This window comes from Epinephelus lanceolatus, chromosome 11, assembly GCF_041903045.1.
Source record: "Epinephelus lanceolatus isolate andai-2023 chromosome 11, ASM4190304v1, whole genome shotgun sequence".
Classification (NCBI taxonomy): domain Eukaryota; kingdom Metazoa; phylum Chordata; class Actinopteri; order Perciformes; family Serranidae; genus Epinephelus; species Epinephelus lanceolatus.
The window spans coordinates 8,245,364-8,270,257 of NC_135744.1; the positions used below are offsets into that span (position 1 = coordinate 8,245,364).

The 24,894-nt window shown below is 39.9% G+C and overlaps 1 protein-coding gene across 12 annotated transcripts in view; it reads right to left on the reverse strand.

Moving 5' to 3' along the window:
* The window catches only part of dlg2 (discs, large homolog 2 (Drosophila)), a 273,799-nt gene that overhangs the window by 189,856 nt on the left and 59,049 nt on the right, over positions 1-24,894 (reverse strand). For 2 of the 12 annotated variants that reach the window (XM_078172184.1, XM_078172183.1), the window contains exon 1: positions 23,003-23,606. The exons of the other annotated variants lie outside the window; for them this stretch is intronic. In XM_078172184.1, coding sequence (XP_078028310.1) covers positions 23,003-23,032 — 30 coding nt within the window. In that variant the 5' untranslated portion in view covers positions 23,033-23,606. Of the gene's footprint in view, positions 1-23,002; positions 23,607-24,894 lie in introns of those variants that run through there. 12 annotated transcript variants of the gene reach the window in all.

A 24,894-nucleotide genomic window follows, 5' to 3' on the forward strand; every position in this document is an offset into this window, starting at 1 on the left:
ATTACAGGGGTGGAACACACACAGCTGCGCAGTGGCCAGCATTGTCACCTCATAGCAAGAGGGTCCCGGGTTTGAATCCACTGTCCAGCTGGGGCCCCTCTGTGTGGAGTTTGCATGCTCTCAGTGTGGGTTTTCTCCTGGTTCTCCAGCCTTATCCCAGTCTAAAGACATCCAAGTCAGGTTAATTAGTGACTCTAAATTGCCTGTAGGAGCGAATGTGAGCGTGAACTGTTGTCACTATGAATCAGCCCTGTGATAGTCTGGAGACCTGTCTGAGGTGTACCCTGCCTTTCAGCCAATGTCTGGTGACTTAATTTTCACATCCCGATGAGTGACCTGCAGCCACACACCACCACCACCACCACCACCCAAAGCCAACCACAAAAAACACCACCAGGACTTGCAAAATAGACAAGAGATCATAAATTTAGCACAAATTTAGCAGAGCTGACAGAGAAGCGACTGGAAACGTCTGCACCTACATCACTGATTGAATGAATGAATATATTACATGTTAGTCTGTGCTTGTTCATTCCCTCGAAGTGTCATTAAGCTTTGAGAATCAAAGCCAGACCTGATGTGGTCTAGATTTTGACACATTTTCTCACCGTAACATCCACATACGTTTTGAGTCAGAATCTAAAATCAGTTTAGTCTATTTACTCCGTTTTTATAAACCAGTTCCCGCTTGATCAGTACACAGTGGCAGAGGATAAAAATCAGATTAATTGCAATGGTGTCTTGAGGGCTGGATAAGCAGCAATATGAGTCATGCTAGTGCTGATATGAAACACACCACGAATGCAAATAAAGATCACGTGCTGCACACCAGTATATAGCCTGATATACATTTCTATCCACTCATTACACCCTGATGTAAGAGTCTTTTATTTCATGACAGCGACTGTGCACCCCTACCAAGGAATAGTATAATGCACTATCTGTTGTTAGGCTGGCAGCTAATTCCATTGAGCTTTTGCAGTAGTGAGTGATCAAAGCTTACGCTAAGCCCACTTAGCAGGTTGCATTGACTCCTGTATCAGCCAAGGTCAAAGGTGGAGCTGACTACAGGGCACATATTTGTGCAGATGGGTTTAAAGTACAACTGTTGTAGCTTGAATAAAAATGATCGAACAGTATCATCACATCAGCATTGTTAAAAAGCAAGGCAGTTTGGAGAGGACAAAAAAAAGATGGTTTTCATACAAGCTCTGCTGTTAGGCAACTGTACTCACACAGTCTACAGACTTATATAACAAGAGAGCTGGTAAACACACATGCAGAAAAATAAATAAGTAGGTAAAGTACCACTTGTGCTACAGACCCATAAGTTTTCCTCCACTCAGGCTTCACGTGTAATCACATGCACATCCCCCTTCATACACACATAGACACACACACTCCTGGAAGTCCCTTACCTGCATGTCTGATCTCAGACCACAGTAGCATGCAAAAAACATGGCAGTGTTGTAGTAACATGAATGGAGTCGGGGGATAGCTGCTAAATGTTCCTCAAGGATTAGAAAAAAAGCAAATAATGAAGCAGATGAGATGAAGCTGGTAGCGTCCCTGAGTGTGAGAAATACTCCTCTGATTGTACCACACTGAGGTGGCAAGATCACTTCTTCTGTGGGGAAATTTAAAGCACCAATAAAAAACAGCTTTCACTTGATGCAAAGCTCCATCGCAGCTCACAGGCAAGCAGGCGGGACCCAACTGTCAAGAGGGGGGAGTGAAAATGTGTGCCTCGCACAAAGAAGAAGAAAGCAAACGGAGAAAAGTCTGCTGGTGGAGTGTGATCAACATGTGCAAGAAACGCTGGGAATTAAAGGAAGATCAGAGGAAAAATAGGACAGATGGTAGTGTGTGTCCACTAAGATGTGAGAATGTGATGTGAATAATGTTTGGCATACTGTATGAGTGGTGTGTGTGTGTGTGTGTGTGTGTGTGTGTGTGTGTGTGTGTGTGTGTGCGTGTGTGTGTGTGTGGGTGTGTGTGTGTGTGTATCAGTACATGGAGTATTTTTATTTCCAGCATGTTGCACACCATCTTGGATGAAATATCTTTTTTCTCACCTTATACACACTTACTGTTTCTCTCTCTCTCTCTCTCTCTCTCTCTCTCTCTCTCTCTCTATCACACACACACACATACACACACAGAGCATTACATAACAAGCAATATTCCACTGTCACTACCACAGTGCTCACTAGCAAAAGAGCAAAACCTCACTAATGCAGGTTTCAACAGAGAGAGAGTAAAACCTAAAACTTAAAACACTGAAAGATATTAAAGAACGTTAAAGAAGATAAGAAATAAATTAATATTGAGAAGTTCTGTCTACTGTACATACTGTTGCCCTTTTGGAAAAATACACACAAGCATTATGGGCTACAACTTTATGCAACACTGAGCAAACACACACTAGTAGGAACTACTGTTAATAACTCATCTCTGTCGTGTGATTAACCTCTTCTGCTCCATCCCTCCTTAATACAGACACATTTTGTCTGTTTTTCAGGAGGGTTTGAGGATTTTTAGGGGGAGATAGCAGGTCAACAGTATATGCCACATGGAAGTGGTACACATCATCTGAAAGCAGAGAAGCTAAACATTAATTTGACATGCAGCTCAGCACTGTGTCAAGTTTTTCTAGTTATGAATACATAATCAACACTGTGGTTTGGTTTGGCACCTATTTCAACTTTGAAGGTTTAGAGTGTATAGGGGCATAGAACATAATGGTGGAAGTACATGATGGGCATTCCCATGCTCATTTATCTTTTTTAAGTTGCTGCAGCATTTTTTGGGTTGATACAATTTGTTACACAGATTTGGTGCTACATTTAAGCATTTGTGACCACCCAAGAATTGATAAAAATACTCAAAAGGTCCTCCAAAATACCACATCAAGGCACCATGACCTTGAGGAACACCACAAAAAATAATGATGTGATTGGGTATCTTCTTTTTTCTACTTACTCTGGCTTTAAAACTCAGCTCGCAACAGCCTCTGAAAGACGGTAATGTCAGCCAAGGACGCTGTTGTCTCCTTTGAGTTAAGAGGTTTAAACGGTCAAGTCCTGTTGTATCACCCCATGATCTCAGAGCAGATTTTAACAATGCTAATGACTGTTTCTGTCTTAAAATGTGAGGCTGTGAATCCAGCAGAGAAATGCAAAACAAAGGAGGCTCTCAATAAAAGACTGACAGAAACAGCAGGAGATGACGGGACTGACGGAAAAGGAATTGAGTTTACAGAGAAGGTGAATTCTCTGTTGCCTTTGCTTCACAATATCTACAGTGTTTACATTACATTTCTATTATTGTTATTTTTAGTTGTATAAGTATTATCAGTAGGGTTTCCCACAGAGTGATAAATTGGAGGCACCACACCTCCCCTAACATAAAAAAAAACAGCTCCACTAATGTCTGAAGAAATTATTATATTTCTATAAAATGTAATAATGAGTAGGTTTGGGCAAACTAACGGTATATTACATGTGACAGCAGAAATGTGATCATCAGTAGAGATGTGGAAATACTGTTTCTACATTACATTATCTTGCACTGTACCTTAGTACAGATAATGTAAGAGTACAATATGAGTCAAATGTGTCAATATCTGTGCTCCTGATAAAGGAAAATTCGCATTTGGGTAGCTGTGTTTAATCTCTTAGGTGTGATCAAAAATAATCTGAAGCAAAATTGTGAGATTCTTCTGTAAATCGTTTTCAAAGGATATAGCAATTTCTGATCAACACATTTTTTATTTCAGACTTAAAATAACTTCTGATAAGGCCCCACCCACTATTTTGAGTACAGATAATTTAGTTGGTTAAACATATACAGACACAGATACAGATAATGGTGTTCTCGCTCATCCCTAGAAAATAGTTTACCAAAGTTGCCAGCAGGCAAAACACTACCTCAGTCCCCCAAAAGAACACTGTGTCTGTTTTTGACACTTGCACTACTGTCTTTTCAAATTAAATGAAAAGAAATGATCCATCAACATGTTTTTTTTTTTTTTTTTTTTTGCACTGACCCATGACTCCTATACCAGGATATGAATACAGTAGTGTACCGTTATACCCCACGTACTTATTGACAACACAAGTGCAGCTCAATTGAAACTGGTGACCACTGTTATATCTGTGATTAAGCCACAGTGAACAGCCTGACAGAGCAATGAAGGTACTGTATATCTAGATGTCAAATGATTTCAGTGTTATATAGCAGCTGCAGCACCTGGCTCAGCTTGTCTTAATGCCACATTAACTTTGCAGTTAGCTCACACCTGAGGTCACCTAAGGTAGCTTTAGGCAACAAAGTGGATTTATTATACATATACTTGATGTATATCAAACAACACTGTGCAACATACGAATAAAGAAACAAGAATAAACTGATAAACGTCATTAGGAAGAGCTTTTTTGGCAGCAGGTGATGAGACAGACCTTAACTTTAAGCTCTGCATATGATCCTATGCTTTCACATATTGTTTAACATGAACAAGCTCCTTACAAAAAAGAGCAAGCATTCTCAGGCATAATGACACGAGTGGAATCCTACACCATGTTGCTGCTCACATCACTTACACTTTTATATGGACTTTTGTGTTTTCCTTAATTTCTTATTTGGAGTTAAAATGTTAACACCAGACAACAACAACAACAACAACAACATGCATGTTGTTTTGGGAGGTAAGCTCACACTATGTGGGAAGATGCACCAGTCAGCAAACTGAATGTAGGGGGAGGTATTAAAGATGTTGTATAGAATATATTTTTGGTGCCAGCCTTCCTGTTACCGTGGTAACTGTCCATCGATTCAGCAGCATTAGTGAACGGCGAACCAAACGAATTCTCCGCCCCCTGTATTCGTTATTTATTTATTTCTTCCTCAGAGAGAGTGAAGTTGAGAGAGAGGGTTCAGAGGAGGAGTGGAGAAAGAAGGTGGAGGAGAAAATCTGGGGGTGGATGAGCTGGAATGAAGATGAAACTGTTCAGAAATGACTGAATCTGGCATCCTTAACACAGCCATTGACTTGGCAATGTTGAATCTACAGGATACATAGCAACATGGTGCATCTGATGAGACTTTCCCCTGTATGGAGAGACAAATCAGCAGGCAAATACCGTCCAAGCTCCACAGCCCCAGGCTGGGCTATTGATCTGGGCTGAAGCCACTGAATCCCACAAAAAGGAAAGAGTGCTATCGTAATGATTTACACAATACTGTAGAATTTAAAATCTAACAAAAGGATAATTATCTAGTCATCATTTCAAATCAGTCATTATCCAATTAAAGACTTTTAACATGTATTTTGCGATTCATAAAGGGATCATGCTTTTGGTCGTATGTGTGTGTGCGTGTCCCTGTGAGTGTGAATGAGTGTATCCGTCTGTCTGCAGCTTATCTTGAGTACTACTGGACCGATTAGCCTAATATTTTGTGTATAAATTTATGACTGTATCCTCAGGAATTTCCCGTGGTTGCAGTGATTTACTATTATTGAGAAACCTGTTTTATTGCCTGTTTTATACTGTCATTGACTGCTAACCACTCACTCATCTTAATCAGCCGGTAGGGGCCACAAGTTGTCTGGAAATGGGCTTGGCTAAAGGCAACAAGCATTGCCAAGTCTGTTGCAGGCCAACTGGATAAATTCCATACCCAATATGTTGGGATCCAGTAAAGTTAAGCGCGAAACAACATAAGTAAGTCAACCATCGTTGTTATCTTCGCCGCAATCATGATGACTGCGACTCAGTTTTGTTCGTAATCAACACAGCGTCATACTACACCGGGAGCATTTCAGAAGCGGATAGTTTTGTCTGTCTGGTTTTGTAGACTTACAGATTTTGTTGGTTTGAGATTTGTGCTTCTTCCAGCAAGTAAGTAAGGAGGCTACGAGTGAGATGGTTTCTTTTTTTGGAATATTTTAATTGTGTTTACTGTTGTTGTTTCCTACTTTGCTGTGCAGTAGCTACAGTGAAAATTAATAGATCTACATTTAAAAGTCAAGTTGTGCCACAGCTCTATCAAAAACTGACAAGGCATGTATTTTTTCTTAGGTTCTGAAATGTCTACTGGAATTAAAAGAATTGTGTAGTTATTAGTTATTACAAACTATGAACTATCCACTATGTTTTTTATTTGTGCTCTAATAAGGTAAGGTGTCACACAAATACTCATTTTTACCAATGCAGGTTTATGCTTCAGGTTTGTTCAGCTGTCTGTGCTTTTTGAAGCAAGACGGCTAGTCTCCAATAAAAACAAAAATCATGCGCAAAGCGTGTTCACATTTCATCCTGCAAGACAGGGCTGTATATGAGGAAATATCCGTTCAATAGCCTGATGTTGTCGGTTCGGCAAAAACATCAGAGACGGAAGAAAAACAAGTGTGGGATATTTTTGGTAAACAGAAAGGTAACACTGTGCAAAAGATAACAGGAGGCTGCATGTTCCTGCTCTGTTGTGTTGTGTTGTGTTGCAGAGTGGAGAACTTCTATACAGTAACTTTATAATCAATCTTTTAGTTTCTTTCCCTGTGTGTGTCTGATAAAATAATGCAGCAGATTTTACATCCAGTTTTCTCAGGTGTTAAATTTCAGACACAGTTTCCTCTGCTGCATTTCTTCCTCTCATATTCTGCACCTCTGAGCAGCAGTGGTGAAATGCGATGGACTGCATTTTATTCAGGTACTGTACTGAAGTACGAAGTACTTGTCCAGCACTGGAGTCTCAGCTACATTCCAGAGGGATGTATTTTCACTCCACTACGATTATTTGACAGTTCTAATTACTTTACAATCAAAGGCTTTTATTTATCAATCAAAATACCCAACAGTACAAGTACAGCTGAAATGATTACTCCATTTCTCTTTAGCCAAATGATAGAAAATTAATTGGAAACGATTTTAATGCTTTCATCATTTCATATTTCTGTTTTTTTATGCATATACATTTTCTTCAGAAATCTTCAGAAATGTAAGGATTTTCAGCTTTCTGTTGAAGTATTTCACATTTTTCATTTATTTACTGTATGATGAATACTGGATAAAAAACAAACAATATGAAGATGTCACTTTGGGTTTGGGGGTAATTGTGACGCCTTGTCTCACTCAATCGCCTTGTCTGTCTCAATCAATTAATCAAGAAAATTATCATCAAATTATTGAAAATAATCATTGGTTGTAGTCGCAGACAAGATGGTTAAACACAGGCTCAACCTCATTCACCTACAACTGAGTAAAATTGAAGCATAACTTATATTCATTCAGATAAACAAGAAGTTTGTGCTCTAGAAAAGGATCAGCACTCAGTGAATAACCTCCTAAGCCCTATGATAAGCTATTATGGCAAGGCTTACCTATACAGACCAGTGAGTAACTAACATGTCTTTGGGGTCATCGGGTTGGAACCTCCTTTCACCGGTGTTTCGTCTAGTTGGTCCCACGACACCTCCAGGAGGCTAGACAGTGATCTCTGGCGTCCCAGAGACACTCCCCTAATGCCAGGTCTCACTGCTCTCCACACCAACCCAATAACCTCCTTTACCTTACTTACACATGGCTTTCTCAGCCCAAACAGCACTGCCACCTTCAACCAAACCCAGGCTCCATACATGCGAGCTCCAGGTAGAAGGAATGCTGATACTACCTTTCCTAGCACATTCACCATACTCTATTTCACACATTACATAGCATATCTCCAATATAAGCTAAAGTTAAAGGAGATAAATAAACTTACAGGATCAGCAAACACACTCACCTTGCAGCATGGGCTCAAACAAAAGGGATTCAAATAGGCCACTCCCACACTTAAATAACCTTCCTCTTCCTGGATTTCCTCCTTACTTACACATGGCTTTCTCAGCCCAAACAGCACTAATGCAATAATGCAATGATCTAATATATAATATCAGCCCCAGGGGACACATCTACATTGAGTACTTTCACTTTAAATACAGTACCTTAAGTACTGCTTAACAGGAACACACTGAAATACATAATAGATAAGCCCAGAAAACACAATTTTCAGTTGTGCCACTTTTGTTCTATTTTACAGAAGCCACACCTTGATATGAAATTGTACTGAAGGTGCTACTGTAGCTCATTGGAAACCAAAACACTGACATACTTTCATTTCACATGCTTTAAGTGCCACTAAGAATGAGTACCTGGGTAAAGTGTCACTTCCTACTAAAGGACAATCAGGTGTACAATCTTGCTTTACTTACAATATTGCTTAAACTTAAGAGAAATCACTTAGAAGCAAGTGCTGTAACAGCTCACAGAAAGAGCAGCTGGTGTAGAGAAAAGGACATGCAGAGGGCAGCAAGAGGCACATGAGGAGACACTTCTTGGGTCAGATATTGAGTTGACTATCATCGACTATCATCTTGGACCAATCTGGGTCATGTGGATCACTGGAGAGCTTCTTGGCAGAGGCCCTTAGTATGAACTCAGGTCCAACTCTTTACACCAAACTGATTTGGCCCAGAGTGGCGTTTATGGATGCTGACTTATACTATAAATTTTCACACAAAGTACGTTTAGACATTCAAGCCCTAAGGGCTAAAACCACTTGCCTTGCTCTTGCTAAACTAATGTTTACTGTACATTCAGAATTACTCATCAAATTGCATTGTGTGTATCCTTGAGGTCAAACAAAAGAGTATAGTACATTTTTTTCCTTATAAAATACTTGCAAAACAATTCCTATAGGTTTGAACCTTGTTTACATCCAAGTCTTTGCTTGTGCAACGCTGTGTATGTTGGAGCATTACCACTGCCCGTCATTCAGCGGAAAAGTTTGAAACCATTGGCAGGACTGTTTATAGCATCATTCAGGTGCACATGCATCCTTGTGTGCAAGTACAAGACAAACAAAACAAGGATTAGGATTCGGTGAATGGACGAATATATCAGCCATTGCCGATTGACTGAGTACATCGCCGGTTGATTTTTTTGGGGCAATTTTGGGGCAAATGTTGTCTTTTTATTTTTCTGATTTAAGAGAGCTGCTCAGTGGGAACCTGCTCAGTGGGTGGAGCAATGGCAGAGGGAGTCAGCAAAAAAAAACAGCATGTAGAGCCAGCATATTTTCAAATTTACCTCAGCGAATTAAGGGTTTATTAAGACCAAACCAGAGCTGGTGATTGATGGAACAGTGTGAAGACTAACCAAAACAGTTGGGGTGAATTTTATATAATTTCTGTCAAGTTTGAATGAAGTTTGTTTTACGATGAGTTGTCTTAGTTTGGTGAAAGAGAGAAATTCTAACTCAGAGGGTGTACAGTTTTATTTTTATGTTGAATGAGGAAAATAGGAGTAGGTATATTTGCTTTGTCAGTTTATTTAGTTTAGTAGACTAAAAAATCTAAGAGAGCTTGTGGAATGCTGAAAACTCAACATTCAAGAGGGGGCAGGGGTTGCACACACCGGCGTGAATATATTAGCAATCATTGGCTGATGGACTGACATTGGCCGGTTGGAAATTGGAAAACAGGTACCCACTTGTAGAGAAAATGCTTGATAGTGCTACTAGAGGTCAAAAACTCCAAAGAATACCTTTATGTAACTATATACAACTGTAAAGTTAATGTATTGATATCTTTAGACTGTTTTAGACCTAAGGTTTGATTCATTTTCATGCATTAATCTGCTAATAAAAAGAGATCTTTGTTGAAGCATGGGTGTAGCAGGGCTGCCATGTAGCTTGCAATACTAGTGTGCTATGAGTGAAACATTTCTTTGACTATGTTTATAACGTTGCAAAGGCACATCGAGCATTAATGCAAGAGAGTTTCTATGAATGCTTTGTTTCAACAGATTACTGAAAGATGGGAAGGTGAAGTACTTTTTTCACTACCACAACACAATGCAGCATCCCTCTTATGCTGTGTCCACACTATGAGCAACACAGCAACAGCGTGACCAGCCATACTATTCCAGAGTCCTCGTTGATGTGTTGCTCAAGCGCTGGTGGTTTTGTCATCACAGGCTTGTGTGTATCTGCCACTTCCCACCAAAGCACCTGAGTGAACGTCATCTAAAGTTTGTATTTATTTATTTATATTTATTTATTTATTTATTTAATAACACAGTACCACAGCTAGAAATAAAAACATATGATTGGTGGACACTTCACTGTGTCATTGAAGTGCTGAAAAAAATTGAAGCCATCTCAACTTTTGTTTGTAGCACCTCCCGCCCGTCAACAGCAACAAGTGTCGGGCATCAGCTTGTAGCTTCATGTCACCATCTTCCACTGAAAATGACTTGTAGCTTGTTGCCTTGTCACTCCTAATGTGAACGCAATATTAGTTTGCAGAAAATTGCCTCACTCTAAAACCCTTTGTTTTCCCTTCACAAGTCAGAGCACTGACATTTGATTAAACAGACTGCAGTCTTGTGGTGTGCTGTGTTATGTTTTTATTTCTGATTGTAAGAAATAGTTTAAGTTGTAAAACAGAACAAGACCCCATACCAATCTATACCCTCTGGTAAAGTTGTACTTGCTTTATAATTCTCTATTTCTACATCTCTTAATTGCAACTCTTGGATTTAATCTTGCTAAGAATCCATTCTGACCTTTACTCTCTAAATTAAATTAGCATTTTAATGTTATCCTCCGTTCTTTTTCTTCTTCCAATTCAGCTAGTAGTAATTTACCCAGCCTAATACCCTGACATGTCCACGCTCTAAGCGCTCTAAGCTCCCATCCACAAGCAGAAGTGGCTGACCCTGCTTTTTCTCCAGCGATGCAGGAGAGTGAGCAGGATAAAGATTCTGGAGATAGACTGACCTTTGGTACTGATGGATAGAGGCAGCCCCCTAACCATACACACTCCCACCACAATCTTCCTTAATTGATGGGTGGAGGCCAACAACCACTACCGACCGAGCATACATAATGACAGGAGAATGGTGCTCCACAGTGTCTTCTTCATTTCTAATCTGTATGTGTTGCTAATGAGCCTGACCAATTAGCCAACTAACAACTTAACCACTTCATTTTAACTCACGTGTGACAAAATATCTGATGTAAACATGAAACAAAATGAAAGAGGTGCAAACAGAATCATTAGGCACCTGACTATTTGCCCTTTCCAGATAGTCCTCCTCACCCCTATAGAGAAGCAGTGCTGTTTCCAGGCAACACAACCGAACACAAATCTACCCAGCAGGCTGCCCTGTAGTGGGAGGAAAGTTTTTTTTTCTTACTGTTGCAGGGGGACATGGTTTTTGCTATGGCCAGGCTCTAACAAGAATTATTAGCTGAACAGATTATCACATCTCCATATTTATTGAGCAAATAAATCTTCTACATGTTCGTAACTACATTATAAATTGCAAATAATTTCACAATATGCCTAGATTAGATTAGGAATTTCTTCAAATCAGCCCTATCAGCCTTCAACATGTCCTTCAGGGTAGAAATACAATGACCATACAACACAGAGCCTTCCGTTTGAGTGAGGCAAAAATAGACACACCAAAGGTGCTGGAGATCAGTGGTATTTCGACATGTACTGGAAGGACATGTTCCTCTGTTGGTGAAAAGAAGCATTTAGTCATGCAGTCTGTCAGGACTTTACGTGCTGTTTTTGTTCTTGTTTACAGAGACTGTAAAAGTTCATTTGCAGGTTAAAATGCAGGAGAAAGGCACCAGGAGGCAATTAGCAGATGTATGGGACATACTGGTGTGACATGAAAGGTGTGGGGAAATCCATAATTTGTGTGCCTCCGTGTGTTTGGGTGCATTTGAATTCTAAAACGGCAAAAAAAAAAAAAACAAACAGCTGTGATGCCTTTCAAACGTTGCAATCCATTGAAAAACTTTGTAAATTGGATTCTGCCTCTGTTTATTTGTTTGGGTCGAATAAAATGTACCCTTTAAAAAAGAAAAAAAGGCTCTTGGGACATCCACACAACACAGAGGCTGCCTGTCAAGTGAGGCAAAAATAGAGACACTCGGAGAGCACCACCCAGGTCCATCTCCATTCCATACATAAAGATTACTCCATGCACAGGCAGTTTATGATCAACAAGACCCCGAGTTATATAACCATTACAATTACTGAATTCTAAAAGGTTACAGTGCTGAACTATGACACTACACATCTTATCTTGTTGTACCACATTTCTGTAACTATATCATTCTATCTGTCATTCATCATATCCTTCTAATGCAACTGCAAAATATTGTATAGTATTTTGTGCTACTAACATTTGCACATACAGGAGGATCAACCATGTGACCATCCTGCTGAGGTCAAGACACATAAACAAACTATGACGCATCCTCCCAGTAACACGAAAGATGGAGCTAATCATAGTACTAACCATGGACCAGGACAGCACCATCAGCGTCACTGGTGACATCATCCCTGTGTCTGTGGTGGATTTAATTTGTAAAACAACAGAAGCAACTGTACCCAAAATTACACTTAAATCATTCCACAACCAGAAAGCATGGATTACCACAACTATCAGGAAACATGGACAATTATAATGCAGAGGCCTATGATGTAAGAAAAGGCCATAAAGGACTAAATTGCAAAGCACAAGTTGAGGGAACTTATGGGATCACATTTCAGTGGAGTTGTACCTTGTATGATTCCATGTGACAAATAAATACTTGATTAACTGATAAATTAATGCGTGTTTATGTAGCCTGGTCTATGGTGTTGTATAAGCTTTCTTATTTGTCTGAAAGTAAAATAAATAAATACATAATAACAAAATGTCAGCCTTGAAGAAATATCTCTAAGCATACATTCACAATCCCCAATACACACCATGTAATGTTTGCATGTGTCCTGATTTTACTGCAGAAATTCTAACCATGTCCTTGAAATGATTAAATGAGTGACTAAATTATCTGCATTAAAAATAAGGTGAATTTTTAAGCCGCTCGCCTGAAGGTACAATCTCTATTTTGAGATAATGGCAAGGCAACAGCAGGACACTTTAGTCTCTCGACAGGGTGCTAGAGGTCACAATCTTCACTGCTGACCACATAGCTCTGTGAAGGGGTTCAGATCAGCATGTGACTTCAAAACAACTTGAAGTCTTCTGGATTAAACCCAAACTGTGATATTTTTAAATTGAGACACAGTGGGGAAAGTGTTTCAAGCTTGTGGGGTGAAAATCAAATGTGTTGTTTAGGCCTAGAGGGGCTTACGACAGTCAACTTTTTGTGATTCCAAAGAGTGCAACAAAAAATAAAAAAGGTGTAGAAACTGGCAAATACCCCGACAACTGATCCTCATGTACTCTTCATGTAACCTTGTGGCTTCTGACTAAAACATGCCCTACATGCCTGTTATTTATGCATGTATGAGTGCATAAAGGACAACAAAGACATCTTGTTCCACCCTGAGTTCACTCATTCTGTCTGTTTCCTGAGTTGTAATTGGTGAATCAATGTTATTGACTGACCACAAAGTCCACTCATCAGGTTTCAAAGGACTGGAAGCTACTCGCTGATTAAAGAGGGGAAAGTCAAAAGTGAGTGCGCACAGTGGCTCATAAGGACCAAGGTAAAGTCAAGGCCATTTCACACAGTAAAAAGTGCATTTGTGCTGATCTGAGTAAATGAACAGTATATCTTTGGTACATTTTCAAATGATATTATTTGATATGCCTAGCTCTAAAAATAGTTAGCTGGGCTATCTTAAATTTTAAATAACAAAACAAATGTCACAATGGAAGAAGAAGAAGAACTGAGGGATACAAAAAAGGCAGAGGAGAATATTTATTTATTCTGCACTTGCTTTTATTATTACTGTGGTCAGTGGCATCACTCGGGATGTCCCAATCCAATCTCAAAGATCGGTATTGGAGTCAATCATGGCATTTTCTAGCTGATCGGGATCAGCTATATTGAGCTTTTTTATGTAGGGTTGAAGCTCCGCCCATGGCAAAACACCACACGCCATAAACAACAGCAAAACACAATATGAGACTATTTATTTGTTATTTACCAAAGTTACAAACGTGCTTCATTTCAGCTCAGTGTGAGAGTCTCCTGCATGTTGCTGAGGAGAGATACAGTGCAGAGTGCAGAGCCAACAACAACCACACACCATGGCACTACAAGTCTGACAAAAGCCCCAAAAAAACATTAAGCGCAATATATCAATGTAGTTTAATCCAGGCAAAAAAGCACAGACTACTAAAATAAACTTTTGATGGAATACAGTTCATTCAGGTAGGCTGACAAAGGCTGCACCGGAGCAACAAATAACAGAGGATACTGTCTTAAAGGGATAGAGAAATCCCCTTATGACAGCGACAAGGCCACAAAGAATAAATATTAAGTTTAAACTCTGTTATTTTGTAAAAAGTAATACTAAATAAAAAACATAAAACATTAAGAAACAGCATGGATGCAGAGATTTTTTTTTCTTAATGCGTGCAGAGCTATTCCATTGTCAAACATATACATTGGATTGATTTTAATAACTTGATTGGGATGTCCCTAGCTGTCATCGTCCAGAGGACGAGCTGGATGCGGAAGCCTAATCATGAATAGTGGAAGAGGATAGTGATGGGGACCTTTAATGAAGAAGATGTGTGGGTGTTAAACCTAAATATATCCATCAGCTTTCTTCCTGCTTTCTTGTTCTTGTTGAGCTCAGCTCACTAACTGGTTAATGGCTGATGCCTCGTTGGTTTTAAACAGTGCAATTACATATATCCGCACATGTAGTTGTTGTGATTGAAAACTTAATTGCATTTACACTTGTGTTCATTGTGGTCACAATGCGTCCCTGGCCACCCCTAGAGGTGGTGTGGTCGATCGGATCACAATCTTTACTCAGTGCATTTTGGGTGCATTTATACATGCACTTCCATGTGGTTGTTCGCTCTCAGACTGCAATCTGATTACCCAAAAATAAATATCAATGCAAGGTGTAAAGGAGGTCACATATGAACATTCAGCTGTCATTTACCCAGGGTTTAGTGATTTAAGGAAAAGATCTGTATTGTGATTTAAGCTGAAACTATTTCTTAATGAGGGAAACTACAGGCCCATATCTGCTGTTCCACACAGTATTAAAATAGGATATGACTGCATCCCTCTTTATCACAATCTTATCTTTTTACATTACTAGAATCTGATAGAATAAAAGTGTTGATTGATGTTAAAGACCTCCCACAGTTTTTCTCTCAGTAAGTCAGTGATTAGGTTTGCCTAGTTTCCTGCAGGGAAACTGGCCAATTTAGCTCACATTTATTAGATATTACATTAGTGACATATTTATCATTGCTCAATAATATTAAAATTTAATTATGACATTCAAAAGTGGTATTTATATTGACACCAGCTGCATAGTTACAGCAGCCATTTATGGTGATAATGACAAACTGCTTTCACATCTGACAATTATTTATATCTGACTGATGAATACTAATTAAGTTAAATCAGTATTTATTAATGCCACTGTGGAGCGCTCTGTACTGTAGCTGCTTGAGCTAATATTAGCTTCACAGATCCAAATACAGCACATTCAGAGCTTTTAGACCTCTGAGGGTTAAATGATTATATGATGTGCTTCAACTTTTTCTGGGAGATTCTATACACACGTGTATACAGACTGTGTTGTCTTGGCTGTGTGCATGGGGTCATTGTCTTGTTAGTGGGTGAACCTTTGGACCCGTCTAAGGTCTTGAGTGCTCTGAACCAGGTTTTCATGGAGAACGTCTCTGTACTTTGCTCCGTTCAGCTTTCCCTCAACCCTGACCAGACCACCAGTCCCTGGTCGTTGCTCTGATACGCAGTGTCAGCTCTGAGGCCTTATACAGACAGATAAGTGTCTTTCCAAATCATGTCCAGTCAATTTAATTTACCACATGTGGACTCCAATCAAGGTGCAAAAGGTCTGAATACTTCTGTCAATGTGATATTTCAGTTTGTTTGTCTTTTTAAATGAATTTGCAAACATTTGGAAAATCCTGTTTGCTTTGTAGGCGGCAACATAACAAAATGTGAAAAAGTGAAGTTGCCTGAATACTTTATGAATGCAGTGTACACATATACATATATACATTTTTAATGCCAAGCACACTGAATCTCTCTTGGAATCAAACATTATTAAATAGCAAAAGAAAAATTAGCTTTGCAAATGTTCACCAGTCTGTCATTCTGCCAGTATTTCTTTCATATGTCTGTCATTTACAGCTATCTCTGAAACTGATCGGACACAGCCCACTCTTTAACAAACTGGCATTTCATCTTCCACAAAACCATCTTTAGCGAGCATTAATAGTTCAGAAACCAGAATACAGAAGACGAAGTAACAGCTTTTTTATTTGTTGTTTGGCCAGCTCACAGAATGTGATGGAAATAACCACGGCTAAATTGATTTGCCAGCAACTGTTGTCGTTATAGTCAGTAAAACCAACAGTTGCTGGCTTAAACCTCTGATGTAAGTTGTATTTAAAATCACACCTCTTGCAGTTTGGAAATTGCACTCTTTCAAGTTGCAATCTCAATAAGACAGCGACTCACCGCTCAGCCCTAACTGAACCTGTCGACGGTATGTTTGTTTTCAGCAGCGAGACAGAAAAGCATCTGCTGCATCACCTCACCAAAAGGGTGTCAAAATCAAGATGAGAGAGATCATCTACAAACATAAACAATTGCAGGTTATCAACACATACATTTAGGACTGCCTTCTTCCTGTGTTTTTCTTTTTCCTGTCCTCTCTACTTTCCTCTCATGCTGAACTATGGCACAGTACTCATCATGCCCCTGAAGCATTACATAACATGGCTATGGAATGAAAACTGCATATCATTATGCTGTGCACATTCATTATGGAGAGCTGAGTACTTAAGATAGTAGAGTTGAATATAATATTCACAGTGTCATTCGAGATCTCACATCATGAGCACTAAGAGGGGGCGCCTCTTAAGAGCTCAGTATGACTGCTGTATAATTCGTTAAGATACTTACAGAGACCTGAATAACTGGACATGATCTATACAGATGAGCTGATTATTTTATCAACTAGAAGTTATGATGACTTAGTTAATATTGACGCTGTGAGGTTAATATGGCTAATTCTCAAGATGGTGGTTTACAAAGCAGCCCTGTCCTATGACACCTTTATGACCAAAAAGTAGGGAATATTTTAACAACACTGTCATATGCTCCTCCAGGTCCACTCCACAGTTCAGTATGCAGTATGCTGCAATCACAGTCTGGAGAGAATCTAACTTGTTTTCTGAGAGGTAAACACATGCTTTTCTTCATTCCAGGTAACAACATGGCAGAATACAAACTGAAGAGTGCTAATTAGAGAAAACAAATTGACATTTTTCTGATTGCTTTCAATTAAAGCTACCAAGTTACTGCAGTTAAACAGTTTATCAACAAAGCCTTCAGTCAGAATTAGTCAGCACAGAGCTACTCATGAAGCATGTCACTCAGTGTGAATGTTTGTGGAGATGTAATAGCAACTGTGGCGCACAAAGAAATGCGGTGCCTTCTAATCTGTTGGTATGTACACGTTTAAGCCACCTCATGTTGGCAGCTGTCTGAGTAGGCAAAGTTTTCATTACAGGGAGAGGCAGCATGTTTTTCCTTTCACTTTTTAGAATCCAGGTCCAGATTAATTACCTCCATCTCTCATATCTAATTACAACACATTATATAATTTCAAATCTCATATTTGAGAAGCTCTAACTACGGTGGTACCAGTTTTTTTGGAACTTGATAAATGACTTAAACAATTAACTGGCTATCCAAAATGTATCTGTTTGATTCATTGGCTAAATCACTAAAATAACACTTCTCTAAAGCTGCTTGACAACCACCTACCTGCAAGAGCGTTCCCCCAAAAAGCAAAGCAGTGTTCAAGGGGCAGCTGCCACTACAGTGCATGGCTGCAATGAGACAGGTGCTTTGATGAACACGGAAGTGCAAGATAGCTTGTAGCTGCAATACTGTAGCAAGACACTAGAAATCACTGAAACTGCTAAAGATTTCTATATATTTGGACAATTTACCAGTCATCTGAAATTTGGTGGCATGTTTTCCCAGGCCCTGTTTTTCTTCAGGTTCTTATATCTCCGGGTATTCAGGCACCAACATTATCAGCTCTTCTGTCTTGTCTTATTTCTGCTTCTGTGATATCAGCTTTTTGATCGGCCAAAGCCAGGTGGCAACCACAGAAGTTCAACAGAGTGGACTCAGTGCAGGGGAGCATAATCTGTGTACATGAACATGGGTGGCAACCACTTCATACCTCTACTGCCATGTTTTAAACCGCTTCCCCTCTGCTGCCTTCCCCTCACTGAAATGACTGAAGGCAGCGAGTTACCATGCAGCATTGTGAAAGCAGCTTCAGCTCTACAAAGGTATTAATGTTTGGCTGATGTATTGGATTGTATAACAAGTACTGTAGCTCTGCTACAGACTCAAACCCACACATTAGGGATGCACAATTAACCAAATCTTAATCATGATCACGACTTTGGGTTTCCACAATTGAAAGAACATGATCTGCCGTTTAAAATGCATGCTTCACTAATAGAAAACTTCACTACATGTCAAATCAAGCGTTTCCTAAACTAACAGCCAGCCTCCACTGTTGAAGAGTTGTCCACAACGTGCAGACCCTGCAGTGGCAGCCTGCAAAAAACGTTCCTGAACTGTGGCAAAAACTGTAAGAAAAATCAACCATCATCATCAGTTGTTCGGACATAGGAGAGGACAAATCATATGCAAAAAGTACATGAGATTTGTATCCACGCCACAAAGCAACAAAACTAACCAGTTAAACTACTTGAAAAAAAACACCACAATCTGCAGTATGATGAATACATAACAGCCAGGAAGAATAATGCTGCTAACTTTACTGTTAATCCCCGTCCTTGTCCAACATTAACTCAGATATTCACAACAAAGATGATGCAGCGCGTCATGGTACCACGATCACTGTAAAAAATTATACATATATATGCAGCAGCAGATACATATCCATAGAAGAATTAATTCAGGGGAAGAAGAACCTTTTTTCAAGTCTTATTTTGATGCAAATTGTTAGTTAGCAGAAATGTAGCACAAGGTGAAAGTGCAAGCAGTGCTCTGTCTATTTAATTTAAGGTAAAAAGTTTTGGTACAGTTTATTTTTAGATTTTGCCTCTAGGATATGCACTGCAAATAATACCAGTCTTATTTGGATGCAGAGATTTGTACATTAGCGGGAATGTAGCACAATTTGAAGTAAAAGCAATGCTCTGTTTATTTAGGCCTAAAAGTCAAAGTACAATAAAAAATATGTTGTCACTATAAACAATGAACAATCCTAATGAGTTATGTGATGTCAAGATTGATCAAAATAATTGTAATTACCATTTTGGCCATAATTGTGCAGCCCTGCCACACATAAGCACACATGCAGACGTAAGCTCTGCCATGTGATGACACAACAGTGAGCCAGATTGTTTCAATGCACACATCCCGTTACACTGCACTGAGTGTACAGTACAAATGTTTATTTGTACCTCACAGATCCTATTTTTGAAAGAGAAAATCACGATCTCCATCAACACTGCGTCTAATGTTACTACACTCATCTGACAGAAGGAAACCACTCTGTGTGAGGTTCTCTGAGTGAAGGGCAGCACACTGAGGCTGACTTGGTAATGGCTTTCATGCAGAAGCTGGCGTGAATATTTCACCATGGCTTTCAGGATATCAACATCCTAAATGACCGAAGGGGCCTCTGCTCCTGCTACATGTGTGTTCTACAACATGTGTGTGAGAGAGAGATGTATGTGTACATCTTTAGCATTTCAAGCCAGGATGGTGGGCTAACTCTCTTACTCGATGCAGCCTATGCCTATACTTAGGCTGCAAACCACTCAATGGAGATTTTCTGCTTAAATGACGGTGAGAGCTTTGTCGGTTTCACTTAGAATGGTTCATGCAAGAGGTCAGTGCACCCTGTGTGATGTAAATAGTACACAAGCTGCTACAAAGGAGTTGCCTCTTCACGGTCGATACCTGCATGCAGAAAGTGTGGTTTGGTTAAAAGTATTTGAGGAACTTAAAATTGTGACCATTGCGTTAGGAACAACACTAAGGGTCTAAAATCATGTTAGTAGCTCTGTGAAGCTTTGAGTTAAATGTTAGTGTCAGCAGGCTAATGCAGACAGAAAGCAGGGTTAATGTTAACAAGTTCATAATCTTAGTTTAGTGAATTAGCATGCTAACATTTTGCTAATTAACACCACAAAGAAGTGCAGCTGAGGCTGATGGGAAAGTCGTTAAACAAATGAATTGATTTGATTGACTTGATGATGGCACTGTTTAGAAAACTTAGAACACACTACTGTGCTTCCTACACCATACTTCAACACAACAAAGAATGCCTCATATCTGGACGACATACAGTACAGGCCAAAAGTTTGGACACACCTTCTCATTCAATGCGTTTTCTTTATTTTCATGACTATTTACATTGTAGATTCTCACTGAAGGCATCAAAACTATGAATGAACACATGTGGAGTTATGTACTTAACAAAAAAAGGTGAAATAACTGAAAACATGTTTTATATTCTAGTTTCTTCAAAATAGCCACCCTTTGCTCTGATTACTGCTTTGCACACTCTTGGCATTCTCTCCATGAGCTTCAAGAGGTAGTCACCTGAAATGGTTTCCACTTCACAGGTGTGCCTTATCAGGGTTAATTAGTGGAATTTCTTGCTTTATCAATGGAGTTGGGACCATCAGTTGTGTTGTGCAGAAGTCAGGTTAATACACAGCCGAAAGCCCTATTGGACAACTGTTAAAATTCATATTATGGCAAGAACCAATCAGCTAACTAAAGAAAAATGAGTGGCCATCATTACTTTAAGAAATGAAGGTCAGTCAGTCCGGAAAATTGCAAAAACTTTAAATGTGTCCCCAAGTGGAGTCGCAAAAACCATCAAGCACTACAACGAAACTGGCACACATGAGGACCGACCCAGGAAAGGAAGACCAAGAGTCACCTCTGCTTCTGAGGATAAGTTCATCCGAGTCACCAGCCTCAGAAATCGCAAGTTAACAGCAGCTCAGATCAAAGACCAGATGAATGCCACACAGAGTTCTAGCAGCAGACCCATCTCTAGAACAACTGTTAAGAGGAGACTGTGCGAATCAGGCCTTCATGGTCAAATAGCTGCTAGGAAACCACTGCTAAGGAGAGGCAACAAGCAGAAGAGATTTGTTTGGGCCAAGAAACACAAGGAATGGACATCAGACCAGTGGAAATCTGTGCTTTGGTCTGATGAGTCCAAATTTGAGATCTTTGGTTCCAACTGCCGTGTCTTTGTGAGACGCAGAAAAGGTGAACGGATGGATTCCACATGCCTGGTTCCCACTGTGAAGCATGGAGGAGGAGGTGTGATGGTGTGGGGGTGTTTTGCTGGTGACACTGTTGGGGATTTATTCAAAATTGAAGGCACACTGAACCAGCATGGCTACCACAGCATCCTGCAGCGACATGCCATCCCATCTGGTTTGCGTTTAGTTGGACGATCATTTATTTTTCAACAGGACAATGACCCCAAACACACCTCCAGGCTGTGTAAGGGCTATTTGACCAAGAAGGAGAGTGATGGAGTGCTGCGGCAGATGACCTGGCCTCCACAGTCACCGGACCTGAACCCAATCGAGATGGTTTGGGGTGAGCTGGACCGCAGAGTGAAGGCAAAGGGGCCAACAAGTGCTAAACACCTCTGGGAACTCCTTCAAGACTGTTGGAAAACCATTTCAGGTGACTACCTCTTGAAGCTCATGGAGAGAATGCCAAGAGTGTGCAAAGCAGTAATCAGAGCAAAGGGTGGCTATTTTGAAGAAACTAGAATATAAAACATGTTTTCAGTTATTTCACCTTTTTTTGTTAAGTACATAACTCCACATGTGTTCATTCATAGTTTTGATGCCTTCAGTGAGAATCTACAGTGTAAATAGTCATGAAAATAAAGAAAACGCATTGAATGAGAAGGTGTGTCCAAACTTTTGGCCTGTACTGTACATGTCACATGAAAAAACCTACATGAGGTACTCAACAACTAGCACAAAGCGTATAGCATACATAGAGGCTAAACTAACTACCATACACACGGCAATACAACATCGGTATTATCTGCATAAAAGGAACCATTATTGTGTAAAACATCATTTAAACATCATATTCTCATCTAGAAAAATCAAATGTTCATTTTTCATATTAGTTATGAGGAGAAAGACAGTGCACATACTTGTTACCATGAGTAACACATTGCTGTGAAAGGAGGATTCCCCTCTCCAGTGATGTAATGGTCATTTGCACAGGGAAGAGCGCACAGTATAATCTAAGCAATAAGAGTTCAAAACTTGCATTTTTTTCTCAAATAAAATTCTGCAGCCTGCATAAGGATTTGTGCATTGTAATAATGATAATGTAATGATATTTGCTTGTAACCTCTGCCAAGTGCACTATCAGAAGTGCTTGTGTGCTGTGTGAGCAGAGTACTGCAGCAGAACCGTGAGCTGGCTGACAGGAGTTCAACCTAACTTCTGCTGCTTTTTCTCAACAGACAGGCAGCCGGCCTCTGTAGTTTGCTGACCAATGCATACAGTAGTTAGAGGGGAAAAAATGCTAATAACATCAGAACTTGCTCTTTCAAGAGATAATAAACCACTGTAAATATGCTCTGAAAGCATCCTATGGCAACAGTACAACAATCAATTATTCAGCTCTTCACTTTAAAGCTCAAAGCGACAAGGTGATGAAGACAATCAGGAGCGTGAGAGGAGACAGATACATGCATGCACGTGCAAACATTCAGAAACAACCAACGTGTTGACAGAGCTTCTTTCCTCCTGCTTCAAAGCATTCCTCATTCTCCCACAATGCTCACTCTTTCTGTCTCAGTCCATGTCTCCCTTTCACCCCCTCTCTGGTCCAGTGAATCATTCATTCATGCTGTGTCTCTTACCTTAGTGGTGACAATGCAAAGACAATCCATGCTGGCCAGACAAAAAAGGAGCTCTCAACCTATGCCCAAATTCATCACCACTAATATCACCACTGGAGGTTAAAAAAAAAAGCAGGAAGATGGCGAAAAAGATACCAGCGTGAGGAAGTGAGGAGGAAAAATTAAAAAAAAAAAAACACGTAGGTGTTGCTGGAGAAGAAGAAGAAGAAGAAGAAGAAGAAGAAGAAGAGGGAGAGGGGGAGGAGATGAGGAAGAGAACACACACACACACACACTCACGCACACACAGGCACACACGCTGGCGAGGGAGAGAAGCCACGGCGGACAGACGTTACTGCATGTGGGCCCCTTGTGAGGATTGGGATGCCTCCTCCACAGTGCTGAAGGCGATCAGGATTCCTAACGCCATCTCAGAGCCGAGCGTGCGTCATCAGCCAAAACATTCGCACACACAAACACACACACACACTAAAAACGCTTAGCAGCTGGACTGGCCTCCTCCAACAACCCAAAATCATTCCTTAGCTTCTCTCCCTCTCATTCCACCATCTCTTTGTTTTCAGTTCATCCTCTCCTCCTCTCCTCCTCTCGCTCTCCTGTCTCCAGGCTGAGCGGCTAAGCAGCGTTATGGGATGAGGGAGAGAGCGAGGGAAGAGAGTGAAGGACGAGAGCGTCAGCTCAGCGGAATGAATTAGATTCCCATGCTCTCTGTCTCGCTGGCTATTAGCTGCTGTGGCAGACTGCTGGAACTTAATAATAACACACAGGTTTTAATTTCATCTGCAGAGCAGCGGCAGCACTGCCTTCCACTCACATTGTGACAGGCTTTTCACTGTGTGTGTCTGTGCGGTTTGATAAGTTTGGCATTTTAAAGTTGTTGCCAACAACAGCCAATAAACAAGAAACAAAATAGCAACACTGCATAATTCTACCTGCAATATGATTTCCATCACATCAATGCTAGACAACAGATGTTGTTGAGCAGATGTTTGATTTTAATAAAAGGACAATATTAACATTACTGCATCATTATAGCCCTCTTATCATAATGTTGATGCACCAAATGTGACTCAAACACACCCAAAGACTGTAATCGATTGCTGATGATAGCAGTAATGATAGAATGTAACGAAAAACATGTAACTACTTACTTAACAGCTACTTTTGTTTGTTGTTGTTGCCAATGAACTGAGAGCAAAGCTAATATTCAGCTCAGAACAAGTTGGACACATGGTCATGCAAGCTTGCTGCAATTAGAAAACTACAATAGAAAACAGTTTTCTGCCAAAAGCACAACACCTGAAATAACAATTCAATCAAAACAATGTCTCTGTGGGGAAACCCCGGCAGCAAGCTTTGCCACCACCACCAGCAACACCTCTCTCCCACCAGGGCTGTAAAACTACAGTTTCAACTGCTTGTTCCCACATGTGTGTTGTTATCAGTGACAGAACCACCTCTGAGTCAACAACACTTAGAAACTGCACACTTTCATCTTACAATTATTTCATGAGACATAACAGCAGCATTTTCCAAAACAACAAATGCAGCTCAATCTTGACCAACACTCAAAGACACATGGTAAGAGTAAGATACAGTAGCCCAGGGAAGATTATGCGGAAGAATTTAAAATCCCTTGTCTTTTAGAAGCCTTTAATTTAACATCAAAACTTTTATATTTAGCTGAACAGGTTAATTTGCAAATTTGTGTCTTCCATTCTGAGTGAAAAAATACACCTTGATAAACAAACCTAAGGATTTTAATGAAATAAAAGCATCTCATAAAAGAGAGGATTAAATAAAGTTTCACTAATTTCACGTATAGTAGTAATATACTTGTAAAATACAACCTTCATGCAAAATTTGTATTTTCCTGTCATTAATTAAATGTC